Source organism: Hyaena hyaena, unplaced genomic scaffold, assembly GCF_003009895.1.
Source record: "Hyaena hyaena isolate Hyena2069 unplaced genomic scaffold, ASM300989v1 scaffold_318, whole genome shotgun sequence".
In the NCBI taxonomy this organism is placed as follows: Eukaryota; Metazoa; Chordata; class Mammalia; order Carnivora; family Hyaenidae; genus Hyaena; species Hyaena hyaena.
The window spans coordinates 644,550-658,294 of record NW_024080949.1 but is presented as its reverse complement, the minus strand read 5'-3'; the positions used below and the strand labels follow the sequence as shown (position 1 = coordinate 658,294).

Sequence of the window (13,745 nt, the reverse complement as noted above, 5' to 3'; positions counted from 1 at the left end):
AAAGCATTCATTCATTTTACTATGATGTCAGTCATAGGTTTTTCTTAGATGCCCTTTATTAGGTTGGAGCATTTTCCTTCTGTAATAGTTTCCTAGGACTTCCAAGATAAAGTATCCCAAACTGGGGGTCTTAAAATGATAAAATGTATTGTCTCACAGTTTTGGAGGTTAGATCCAAAACTAAGGTGTGAGCAGACTATGCTCCATCTAAAACCTATAAGGAAGAATCCTTCCCTGCCTCTTCCTAGCTTCTGGTGGTGCCTGTCAATCCTTGGTATTCCTTGACTTACAGCTGCAACACTCTAATCTCTGCCTTTGTTGTGAAGAAAACACTCTTCACAGTGTTTTCTCTGTGGTCAGTATCTTTACATGACATTCTTCTCTCTGTGTATGCCTCTTTTCCTCCTTTTATAAAGACACCAGGCATATTTGATTAAGAACCCAGCGTACTCTAGTATGACCTCATCTGAACTTGATCACATCTGCAATGACCCTATTTCTAAATATGGACACATTCATAAGTACCAGGGGTTGGACCTTTAACACATCTGTTAAGGAGACACTATTCAACGTACAACACCTTCTATTTCTAATTTGTTGAGTGTGTGTGTGTGTGTGTGTGTGTGTGTTCATGAAAGCGTTTTGGATTTTGTCAAATGCATTTTCTACAACTATTAAGATGACCATGTGGGTTTTGTCCTTTATTTTACTGATATGATACATTACAGATAGCCCCAGCTTATGATGGTTTGACTTATGACTTTTTAAAAATTTTATAATGGTGTGAAAGTGACAGATATTCAGTGCAAAGCATACTATGAATTTTCAATTTTGATCTTTTCCCAGACTAGTGATATGCAGTATGATGCCTATCATGATGCTGGGCAGTGGCTGTGAACTGCAGCTCCGAACAGCCATGTTATCATGAGAGTAAGCAACTGATGCACTTAGGACCATTCTGAACCCATATAACTACTCTATGTTTCACTTTCAGTACAGTAGTCAATAACTTACATGAGATATTCAACACTTTATTATAAAATAGGCTTTGTGTTATGTGGTTTTGCCTAAATGTTGGCTAATTTAAGTGTTCTGAGCATGTTAAGCTAGGCTAGCTAAACTCTGATGGTTGGTTGGTAAGGTGTATTAAATGCATTTTTGACTTATAATTTTTTCAACTTATGATGGGTTTATTGAGACAACCCCATCATAAGTCAAGACTATGGAATATAATCCTTTTAATATATTGCTGTATTAGATTTGATAGTATTTTTCTTAAGGCTTTTTGAGTCTATTCATGAGGTATCTTGGTGTGTAATTTTTCCTGGTGATATTTTTAGCTGGGAAATATTCCTTTCTCTTGTATTTTTTGGAAGAGCTTGTGAAAGGCTGGTATTAAACCATCTTTGGGGCACCTGGCTGTCCCAGTTAGTTAAGCATCCAACTCTTGGATTCAGTTCAGGTCATTGCACTCAACATGGATTCTCTCTCTCCCTCTGTCCCTCTCGCCTGCCCATGCTTTCTCTCTCTCTTTCTAAATTTTTTCTAAAAAAAAATTAAAACAAAATAAATATTTGGTAAAATTCACGAGTGAGGCCATCTAGGCTTGGGTTTTCTCTTAAGAAATTTTTAAAATTATGAATTCAATTTCTTTACTTCTTACAGGTCTATTCATATTTCTTATTTCCTCTTTTTATAATATCCTCTTATAATCATTTTTATAAGTTTGGTAGTGATGTGTTCTATTTTATTTCTAAGATGAGTAACTTGAGCCTTCACTCTCTTCTTTCTTAGCCCAGTTAAAGTGTTGTTGAAATTGTTGATTTTTTCACTAACCAACTTTTAATTTTCATGGTTTCCCCTCATTTTTCTTTCCTTTACTTCATTTCTAATCTTTATTACTTACTTCTGCTTACTTTAGGTTTAATTTTCTTTTTCTCGATTCTTAAGGTAGATGATTGGCTTACTTATTTGAGATCTTTCTTCTTTTTAAATTAGGTATTTATAGCTATAAATTTCACTCTCAAAATTCAATAGCTGCATCTTATAAATTTCAGTGTGTCGTGTTTTTATTTCCATTCATTTCAAAGGATTTTTGCATTTTCTTGGTGATTTATGTTTTGACCTATTGGTTATTTAAGAATGTGCTGTATTATTTTCTCATATTTGTGAATTTCCCAAATTTGCTCTTATGAATTTTAATTTTATTTAATTATGGTTAGAGACCCTACATTATGTGATTGTAATCCTTTTAAATGTATTGAGACTTGTTTTGTGACCTAGCATATCATCTATCCTAGAGAATATTCCATGTGCAGTTGAGAAGAATGTATACTCTGTTATTATTGAGTGGGATGTTCTATAGGAAACTGATAGGTCTTACAGTTCATGGTATTTTTCTAAGTCTCCTATTTCCTTATTGATCTTCTGCCCAGTTTATCTATTACTCAAAGAAGGAGACTGAAGTCTTTGTTTTTGTTGAATTGTTTATTTCTCCCCTCAACTCTGTCAGTTTTTGCTTCCTATATTTTTAATTATTTTCTTCTCTCTTTTCCTTTGTGTGGATTATTGCCATTGACCTGTCTTCAAGTTCACGGACTCTTCTGGCAATCCAAATCTGAGGTTGAGCCCCTCTAGTAAAAATTTCAATTATTATACTTTGAAACCACAGAAACTCTATTTGATTCCTGTCCGTAATTTGTATTTCTTTATTGATATTTTCTATTGGGCAAGACATGTATGTAGCTTTCTAGATCCCCCAGGAAAATATCAGAGCTTTCCAAAGACTTCTGGGGACATCTCATTCCCCAGATTTTCCTTTTTGGCTTTTCTCTGGACCATGATTACCTCAACTGGTATTACAGCCTCAGGCAGTTACTATTTAAACAATGCTGCTGGTTGTTCTGGATAAACACTCTGAGGAGAGGGCTTTTTCTGGGGAGTTGGTACAAAGTCAGGTCAAATAATGGCAAGGCCTTGGGTATAGGTTTGTTCTTGGGAGCTGCAAAATGGGTCAAATAGTAATAAAGCTCTAAGAATTAAATGGGTCTTTCTGAGGAAGTCCAATCCTGGTCTTTCCTCTTTGATGGCCACAAGGCTGCTGATTCTCAAATCTACTATGGAGCTGGGAGAAAGTGACAGGAATTAGCCAAGTTAAAAAGCCTCCAACCCTGATTTTCTTACTAAAGTTCAGCAGTTTATACAATGTTGACAACCTGTGGTTAATTTCCAGAGTTCAGAAAAGGCAATTCTGACAATTTTTGCAATTTGTTGCGTTTATGGAGGAATGAGTTTACACAGTTGCTACATTATATTTTCAAGCATGATAGAAGTTAAACTATGAAAAGGAAACAAGGCAAAATATGGTGTAATCAGAGCATAATGCTATTCAAGTCTTGGGGACTCTGCATTAAATATTTATATAGTATAGCAGTACCTGGGGAAACTAGCCCATTATGTCCTCTGCTCTGTCAGTGATGTAGGAAGCACTCTGGTTGTATGCTTTCAAAAGTTTAATAGCTTCATACATACTTTGGGAGGAAAAGTACTATTAGGTTATTGATTCTTTCTCCTTAATCATGTGGAAGCTTTAGGGGAGAACAAAAGGGAATAAAGAAAATGCATGAAACAATGGCAGGTCCTGGCAAGAAGATTTCTGATGTTTTTTCCTTATAGTATCAGAAATCCAAACCTCTACTGGTGTGAATCAATTTGCTGATTTAATTCTGTGGAAGTCAAAAAGTAAATAAAACATGTGGGAAAAGAATTGAACTTCCACTACTGTACATATCCTTATGGCAGGTAAGGATATGATCTAATACCACCTATCTCCCTAAATAATTAAAACTACAGTGTTCTACTTCCATATTTGAAAAGGTTCTCCATTGATTTTTTCCCTAGTAAAAATATTGGAGATCTTCAAAGAGCTACTGTATTTACTTTATATAATAAGTATAATTTTTTAATTAGTTACAATTACAGTGTATCTATGTTTCAAGTTCTCTAAAGAATGTCTTCAAAATACAGATATTTTGCAGCCTTGGAAATGTTTATTTAATAATTTGATAAATAATTGGATTTTTCGCCTCAGATAGTTTTAAGTATTATAGAAGCAAATCAGCTAGGCTCAAACAAGATTTCACTTCTCTATTGAATTCATGTACTCTTAGCTCAGCCAAGCACAAAACAGCTAATGCCGTCACATTTGAAAAGCTTTTATGCTGAATTTGACACAAAAGCAATCACAAAGCAGACAAAAAAGGAATTTCTCTTTCAAAAGCTGAAAGGGGGAAAATAAATGAAAACTCTGAGCCTGGGTAAATCTCTCTTGACACTGGAAAAAAAGCTTAAAATCATCAAGAAATAATTTTTCCGAAGAATTCATTGCCATGTTTGGACCAATCTTAATAGGCTGGGGAACAGGTTTTGAAGTCTACCAAGATTCTGCCAAACAAAATAAGTCCCATGATGACCATTGCTGGCACTTTTAGGTGCCAATGTCACACCATCTTACTGCTTATGAAAGTCAAATGGCATCATATCTCATAGGATTCTGTCAGAGCTTATTGGAAGGGAGTTTGATTAGAATGGAAATCCTGTATGATTTTCCCTAACATCTGTCTTTCCATCTCAGAGAAACATTATTGTTTTATTAGGACCATGGAGAAAGTCAAATGAAGCCGGGTAGTTAACAAAATAAACTACTTAATCCCATTTCGTTTTTGTTTTCTAAAGAAAATTAAAGGATTTATAGGAAAGAAATTATACATATATCATGGGTATCTCTTAATGACCTGGTCATTAGTTATTGACACGATGGGCTATCTATAAGCTTATTCTTTTGACAAATCAAGACTCTTCTGTTGCTGTCTGCTTCCAGCAATACCATGCTTTCAAGATGGACTTTCCCCAGATGATTTCTCAGATTTCCTTCCTATTCTGTCATGGGGATTTTACTGTCCCCATTTTTTTCTACACTACTTTTTTTTTTTTTTAACCTAGAAGAGGAGGCTGTTTGTCCAATCAGTAAGGAAGTGGTTAAAGGTGAAACTTAATGAAATGCTGCAAATAATTTAAAATGATAATTATTAAAAGTTATATATAGCAATATATATAAATATTTATGTAATGATACCAAGTTTGAAATTGGAATTCAAAATTTTATCAACATTATAGGACAACTAAAACATGTAGACAACAAATGGAAGAGATTATAGGCAAAGATGAGCAATTATGAATCATCAAAATATCAGAATGGTAGATAAATTGTTCTTTAGTTTGGGTATGATGATTGGCTTAAATTTTCAGAGTATAGTACTACTAGTGCTTGCCTTGCAAACCATTTCATTGTGGCAGTGAGGACATTCATCAGTGATACTGCTGCAAGGGCGGCTGCCTGCTTTAATCACAGCTCTCTACCTCTGCAGCCACACAGCTTGATGCCTGCCTGACCAGGCTCACCAGCTTTCTGGCTGATCTTAGGCACAGAGACTCTGAAGGAATTTATGGAGCAAGGAGATCCTGCTCAAATTATCCAATGCCTCTTTATGTCTATTTTCACCCTTTCTTCATAAAAGAAAATTGTAAATGATAAGCCAACTATTACCACTCAGTAGTGATAACATATTAGACATAAAGGCCAGATCTTCATTTTATATGCTCCCTGACTTTCAAATGTTTTTTTATTGTTTATTCCTTTTTTGAGAGAAACACAGAGCATGAGCAGGGGAAGGGGAGACAGAGAGGGAGACACAGAATCTGAAGCAGGCTCCAGACTCTGAACTGTCAGCACAGAACCCGACGCGGGGCTCAAAATCACAAACCATGAGATCATGACCTGAGCTGAAGTTGGACACTTAACCGACTGAGCCACTGAGGGAGCCTTATGCTCCCTTTCAGAAGAATTAAAAATTGTAGTTTCATTTTTTAAAAAAATATTTTTTATTTATTTCTAGGAAAGAGAGAGAGAGAGCCAGCGTGAGCAGGGGAGGGTCAGAGAGAGAGGGAGTCACAGACTGAAACAGGCTCCAGGCTCTGAGCTGGCAGTCAGCACAGAGCCTGACGCGGGGCTCGAACCCACGAACCGCGAGATCATGACCTAAGCGAAAGTCGGACGCTTAACCGACTAAGTCACCCAGGCGCCCCTTGTAGTTTCATTTAAAAAGGGGATATACTTTGCAATTATCTTTTTAGCTTTTCATGGTAAAATGGAATATGAAAACCTGTTCCTTGTATACTATTTTCATTGTTCTCATTTCCCACCTGTTGGCTTATCAGTAAGATGATCTTATTTGTCACTTCATAATTACAGGTATCTCCCTTTCTGATCTTTACAGTGTTTTCTTGATTTGTCCTAGCCACATAGAAGACAATCGGTAGAAGAGAAAATCTGTGAGGTCATCTACAAGAGTAAGTGCTATGCATTCACATCCTAATTCTGTGATTTTTAAGAGGAGTTTCTGAACTTCTCTGGCCTTCAATTTTCTCACCTGTAAACTGGGAACAATAGTACTTTTCATGGAAGATTCTTGAGATGGTGGAACAAGCCAATTTATGTGAAGTGATTAGCACCATTTTTGACAAATAGCAAGTACTAGATAAATGTTAGTATTGGCACTAGAATTACTTTTAGCTTTAGCATATGTCATTTAAGAAATGGATGGGAAAATTACAGCTTTGGTCATCTTTATATAATGAACTTACATTGAAATTATACATACATATATATATATATAATTAAATTCCTAAATATATAACACAAAAACATCAGTTTCTATAGATAATGGCTGAGCCATTTTTATCATGTCATTTTAGAATAAAAATTCAAAAGCCAATTTTTTATTTTAAAAGCATGTCAAGGAGAGCAATTATAATACCATCTTGTCTGTTTTAGGTATTTAAAATATATTACTTATTTTGATGATGGAATTGTTTTGTTTTATCCTTTCATATTTTCTTTTACAACTCTTTTCATCTCTTATTTAAAACCCCTTGCTTTTCTAAGAGCTATAAAACCCTCATCACTCTTGCCATCACTTCAAGATTCTTGTAGATTTTAAGATTTCTCATGTGCCACCCTGCAGAGTCTTCTTGCTCTTATCAAATTTATCACTATATGCCTCTCATCTCTCCTTCCCTTACTCTAACTCAAAGGTCCAGTCCAAACTCTTTTCCCTTGTTAATTCCTCTCCACCAGTTAACGACTCTGTTCCAAGATCTGCTAGATTCGTGGAATCCTCAAATTTTGGAGAGGAAAAACAAATGGCATAGCATACTGAATACATTATGGATAAGACGAGAGACTTCAAGAGTAGCTACATGAATTCTGTATTTCCCATAGTCAAACCAAGAATTGGGAACACCGTCATTAGAAATTCCTCCACCTTCGGCACTCATGGGGATGAGCACTGGGTGTTATGTGGAAACTAATTTGACAATAAACTCTTTGTAAAAAAATAAATAAATAAATATATTAAAAAAAAAAAAAAGAAATTCCTCCACCTTCTGTGTTCATCCCAAGGAGAAAATCTTAGTGGCAACATGTACCTTGTGAAAGAAATAATTGCTTCCCACAGAGCTAATGATAAGCCTGTAAAATTCTATGTGACTTTCTAATATTCTTGTCATATAAACAAAAATCTTGTCTTTATAGCAGCTCAGGTCCTTTGGAAAAGTAGCTATGGCAGAAATTGTCTAAAAGCTCACTAGCTCACTTTTCCCATTGACTCTTCCTGATGTTAAATTGGAAACTAGTTCTGGTCAATGGGATGTGGGTAGAAGCGAGGTACATCGCTTCCAGGCCAGGCCTGTCCATAGAACCCCATGGATAAATTGGTCACATTTTCTCTTACTCTCCTGCAGTGACTATGGGCAACCATGAGTTTAAGATGATAGTTTCACAAAATTGGAGAAGCCTGGATTCCTCAACTTACTATTTATGAGAGAGCTCCCAGGAAGAACTCTTCAACCTGCATGGTACAATGACACATCCAAGGAATTAATCATTATTATATTAAATTATTGAGAAATCAGGGTTTATTTTTTAAATAAACCTAACATAAACACATATGCCATGTAGCTCGGCACAGCCTAAACACTGACTAATTTAGAAATGGAAGCCACTTCATCCAAGGAAACCACAATACAAGGCTTTTTTTTTTTGCAGATGACATAGCTAATTTGTGATTCAGACAATTGTTTAGCAGAAGGCCTTTTTCCACCAGAAAAAAAGTCTATAGAGGGTTTTAATAAAAAATTCAATCTAATCAAGTTCCCACTGTGTTACTTTTCTGCTTACCATTTAGGTCTTTCCCAATTGACCCATAAATATGAGGTTGCAAAGAATTAAGTGCATCTAAAGCACTATGCATGATGCTTGATGCAACACAGTCATTAAACAAATATTATTTCCTTTCCCTTTTCTCTTTCTTGTATCATGGAGAGTTCTAGACTATGAAATGGACAGATACATGGCAGAATTTTGGGGAGAAATAAGAGGAAGAAGAGAAAGAAGTAGAAAAATTGGTCTAGAGGTCAAAGACCTGGAAGAGAAAGTGAGAGTACACCTTATCCGTGCCTTACCTTACACATCTTCTCCCTTTTCCATTCAGTGACCTACTTAGGAAGAAGTAGACCTATTCCTTTTTCTAGTGAGGGATTAATCCCAACTGACTGACTTCATGCTACCACCTAAGTATGTATGTCAACAACGAAGTGATTTCAAAAAATGGTGCACTGTGAAAACCAGCCTATGAAACATAGGTTAAATAAAATTAAAATTAAAGATTGATATTAGCCATCAATGTTCGTCTAATCTCTACTTTGACTAAAAAGTCTACTGTTTGTTTCTGCTTAAACATCATTTTTAACACATTTACATTAAAAATCATTAAATTTTAATCCAAAGGATAGTTTTATCCGGTACAACCAGTATTTTATTTTAAGGACATATCTGTGATACCAACCTTGGTTTCTGTGATTTTCTTTTGGATCGCATCCATCGTGTAGGGCGTCTCCTTCCACGACTCCAGCTTGGCTCTGGCCTGCCCCAGCACCCGCTCGGCTTCTTCTTTAGCTTCCAGCCATTGTGTGGAATCCTTTAACATTTCATTCAACTGTTGCCTCCGGCTCTGAAGGTGTTCCTGGACTTCATCCCACTGATTCTGAATTCTTTCAACTGGAATAAAAAGCAAAAAAAAATTGAATATATAGGAGTAAATACTAGTCTGTAGAAGACATCTGAATTTTAACACTCAAAGATTATCCCACTCTTTATATTACTCATTTAAAGCACTGTTCATTGTGTTACAACTAGGATAATGGAAAATAGAATTCCTTACTTTTTCCAATGGCAAACATGAGGTTAAGTTATCTTCCTGAAGGCGACCTAGAAGATCAGTAGTGTACATAGATATTCAACTCTGTCTATTCTCAATCCGCAGAGCCAAATATGAAGAATCATTTAGAAAGGTACTATAGCAGAATGCCTGAATCGCCTTGCCCTTACCACTTCAGTGCCCAACAACCTGACTTCTGACACCATCATTGGAAATTCATTCCCTAAAGGCTTTGTGGTGCCACAAAGGATTTGTTTTGCCATCTACCTGGCTGGCTAGATATACCGGGGAATTGATGGTTCCCGTCACCCCACTTCCCAAGAGCAGCCTGTAACCAAGAACTAATGGTATGCATTGGGGTATGAATATTTTAGCCCCATTCATACCAGGGTACATAACTGGGGAGCACGTGTTTTACAAGGGGTTCCAGAGTTTTCTAATGGGATAAAGCTCCAGTGCCCCACAGAAGGAACCTGCTGGATAATGCACCATCCTTTATTGACTGCCCTATCTGCCTTACTTGCTCACTCCCCACTGCTGTTTCCCTCAACTCCCAAATCAACCACATGCTCTCAAAACCTTTTCCTAGGGTCTTCTTCTGCGGCAACCCAAGAGCAGATGGGCATCCTGGAAATGTCCTGTAACAATATCTAAGAATTCATGCTGGTTATATTTTCTAAGTAAGGCAGGCTTATCTTGAGGCAAATTTTTTGGTATCATTGTGTGTCAAAGATGGAGATGCCCTATAAATTCTGCTCTGAAGTACTTTATTTTAATATATGAAAAATAAACATACTACATTGTCTTTTTCTTCTAAGGACCACATTATCTTTTCTTTAAGCTGATTTCATAAAATAGAAATAATGTCCCAGAAAATAAGTAATAAAACCACTATCAGCTTTATCCCTTGAGCAAAACCTGGCAGATATTGTAGATGTTTCCTCAAGTCTCCATGAATACCATATAGACGTGGCTACTAATTTCTCTCATATAGAATTCCTTCCCACTTGTCACATATTCCCACTGCAAAGCTCTATCCTCTATCATTTTTTGCCTACATGTCTGCAACAGAGTCTACAGCCCTACTGCCTCAAGCCTCTGTTTTGTAACACAGCTTCCACACTATAGAGAGGGTAATAACTAATATAAATCTGATCACCCCAATCCCTCATTTAAACCCTTCAGCGTCTCCCAACTGTCCTCTGAAATATCTTAGCTTGACATACATACTTCTCTGTGGTCTGGCCTGGATAATCTGAGAGGCCTATTTAGAAAGAACAATTACAACATAATCAGGGGGTAGGAAAATCACCAAAGATGATACAGGAGATTGGACCTTGCGGCAGTGGCGCTGTTTACTGTATCTGGGACCAAGAAATCAGGGGAGGGAGAAGTGTCCAGAAGCTAAGAATCATGAGGAGAAACCCCCTTGAGAAGCACAGTGATCTTTTGTCACGGGACACTGTCAGCCCAAGACAACTTCTCCAGAAGGAACTAGGAGAAAAAATATCCTCATCTCACTTTGCGCTCTCTCTTCACTTTCCTAACAGGTGTCCCGAGTGGGTAAACCTACTGGAAGCCAGAGAGCATGGGAGCCCAATGATGACACAGAGCAGCCCCTAAGAATAGAGACCAAAGTAGAGAAGGGCAAGGGGGGCCATGGATAGACAGAGAAAATATACACGGCACAGTACTGTAAAACTGGGCTTCATGATGTTAAGTTCAGGCCTTCTTTATTAACCCTGTTGTTGGCTCCATTAAGTTAGGAGCTAAAGAAGTGCTTCAGATTTTCTGTAAATAAGCATCAGAACTAGACAGAACCTCCAAGACTAGTGATTGTGACATGAAATCAAGAATCTGGTACCTAGAATAGGTAAAGCCAAGTAAGTGGCACTCATTCTAAATGACTGTTTTTATTGGTTTTGTTTCTGTTTGGGTGTTTCCTAGGCACTGCAAATCCAGTCAACATATTATATTCTATCTTTAGTTACTATGTAAACCTCTGTTGTTGTTTTTTTTTTTATGTTTTATTTATTTCTAGGAGAGAGAGAGAGAGAGAGAGAGAGAGACAGCGTGAGCAGGGGAGGGTCAGAGAGAGAGGGAGTCACAGACTGAAACAGGCTCCAGGCTCCGAGCTGGCAGTCAGCACAGAGCCCAACGCGGGGCTCGAACCCACGAACCGCGAGATCATGACCTAAGCAAAAGTTGGATGCTTAACCGACTAAGCCACCCAGGCACCCCTGTAAACCTCTGTTTTAAATGTCAGTCTCTCTCTCTCTAATCTTTGAGCACCGTTCTTTTTTATTTGTTTGTTTCATTGCTGTTGTTGCCCCCATAGGGTAGTGCAGTGCCTATTACAGTTGAGACTTACAGTTATTATTGAATTATTTTGTAATAGAATTTAAGTAATCTCTATACCCAATCTGGGGCTCAAACTCACAACCTCGATATCAAAAGTTGCCTGGTCTCCTGACTGAGTCATCCAGGTGCCCTGACATTTATAATTATTAATTAGTCTTCTATTTAATCTTTTGTTCAAAAACTTAATAGGATAAATGTTATTATAAGAAAGCTATTGAAAATAGAAATAAATATGTCTTAACATGTTCTGAAATAGTTCTCCATCAATCAGAGAAATAACTGATATTCCCATTATAAACCATTTATTCAACTTATCATAGCAGGCTACTTTATTATGCATGGTTGGCACCTTTTTTTCTTAGCCTATTTTTACATACTATATGTATTTGAAAATAATAAAATTGGCTTTCCTTAAAAAGTCTGATTCCAATTTGCTTTTGCATTAATCAGCCTTGATTAGTGACATTTATTATGCTAGCAAAATTTTAAATGCCTGGTATTTTTGATATAAACATGGTAAGCCATTTGCCTTCATGCCAGTGAATATTTCATACATCTTATAGTTCATTTCAGTAGGGCAGACATAATCTTTATATTTAAATAGGCCATCATATGAGGAAGAAGTAAGATAGTTCTTCCTATTATGTGGGTATGTATGTCTTCATTGAGGCAAAAGGAGGAAACTTTCATAACCCAGATCATTATTTCAGACGTATACCATCTGAATGCTTGTTCATTCACAGCAATCAAAGTTTTCATCCCACAGGGTCATGGGTGTGTAATGTAACAAATGAAAATGGTTCATCAGTGTATGCATCCCACTAAGGGTGTGCTTTCTCATCCTTGACCTTCAACTATACGTGATCATCAGATAATACTTAACTAAATAAATTTACAGGCTACAGACTCACTCAACAATCCATCTATCCCTCCAGGCAGCCCAACCCAACAATCCATTTATCTAGTCTGTGAGTCACCATTTTATTTACCATCTGCTACATACCAGGCATTATGCTAAGAAGTGGGGAAACAAAGGAGTCGAGACAGATTCCCCAACTTCTGGTTGGTGCCTCTTAGATAAAGGTGTCATCCACTATCTACCCAAAGAATAAAGGATGAACAGTTCTAGGGAAAAGATAATGAGTTCATTCTTGGGCCTATTCATTGGGAGGTTGTGAGGATAATCTATAGAGGATTATCATTTTAGTCACTTGGACTGAAGGCACAATGGCATAGCTGGTATTTTGGGAGAGAAATCCAGGATTATAAGGGACTACAAAGAAGTAGTGAAGACATCAGTGTGAATGCATTCTCAATGATATGGTATGTAGACTGAACAGAGAGAGGATTAAAGAAGAAGTCCTGGAAAATGCAAGACAGAACATAAAGACAGAACGAAGCCAAGGTAGCCAGTAAGATGAATGAATGGCTAGAGAGGTAGGAGGAATGCTTGGAAAGTGTACTTTCATAAAGACATGGACAAGAAAGAATTTCAAAAACACAGAAGTGGTTAACACTTTCAAATGCCATAAATGTCACAACAGGCAATAAAAGTCATAATAATTAACATTTATTTGAATACCTACACTGATTAAAGGACTATTTTAAGTTCTGTCTGAGCGTTAGTTCATTTAATCAACATGATGATCTTATGAAGCTTCTGTTTCTGCTGCTGCTTCTGTCGCTACTTCTCCTCCTTTAACAGAGGAAGAAACATGGGGTGCCTGGGTGGCTTAGTCGGTTAAGCGTCCGACTTTTGCTTAGGTCATGATCTCGCGGTTCGTGGGTTCGAGCCCCACGTCGGGCTCTGTGCTGCCAGCTCAGAGCCTGGAGCCTGTTTCAGAGTCTGTGACTCCCTCTCTCTCTGACCCTCCCCTGCTCACGCTGTCTCTCTCTCTCTCCTAGAAATATATAAAAATATTAAAAAAAAAAAACAGAGGAAGAAACAGACTGCATTAAAGAATTGCATAAGGTCATATCAATAGGGAGTACAAAAGCCAACACGTGGAACTAGTCAGACTCCCCAAAGCCCATGCCAAAAATATCCAT

At 37.1% G+C, this 13,745-nt stretch overlaps 1 protein-coding gene across 4 annotated transcripts in view; it reads right to left on the bottom strand.

Moving 5' to 3' along the window:
* Positions 1–13,745, bottom strand: part of DMD (dystrophin) — a 634,325-nt gene that overhangs the window by 537,584 nt on the left and 82,996 nt on the right. For all 4 annotated transcript variants that reach the window (XM_039248767.1, XM_039248768.1, XM_039248770.1 and 1 more), the window contains exon 3: positions 8,964–9,175. In XM_039248767.1, the coding sequence (XP_039104698.1) occupies positions 8,964–9,175 (212 nt within the window). The remainder of the gene's footprint in view (positions 1–8,963; positions 9,176–13,745) is intronic.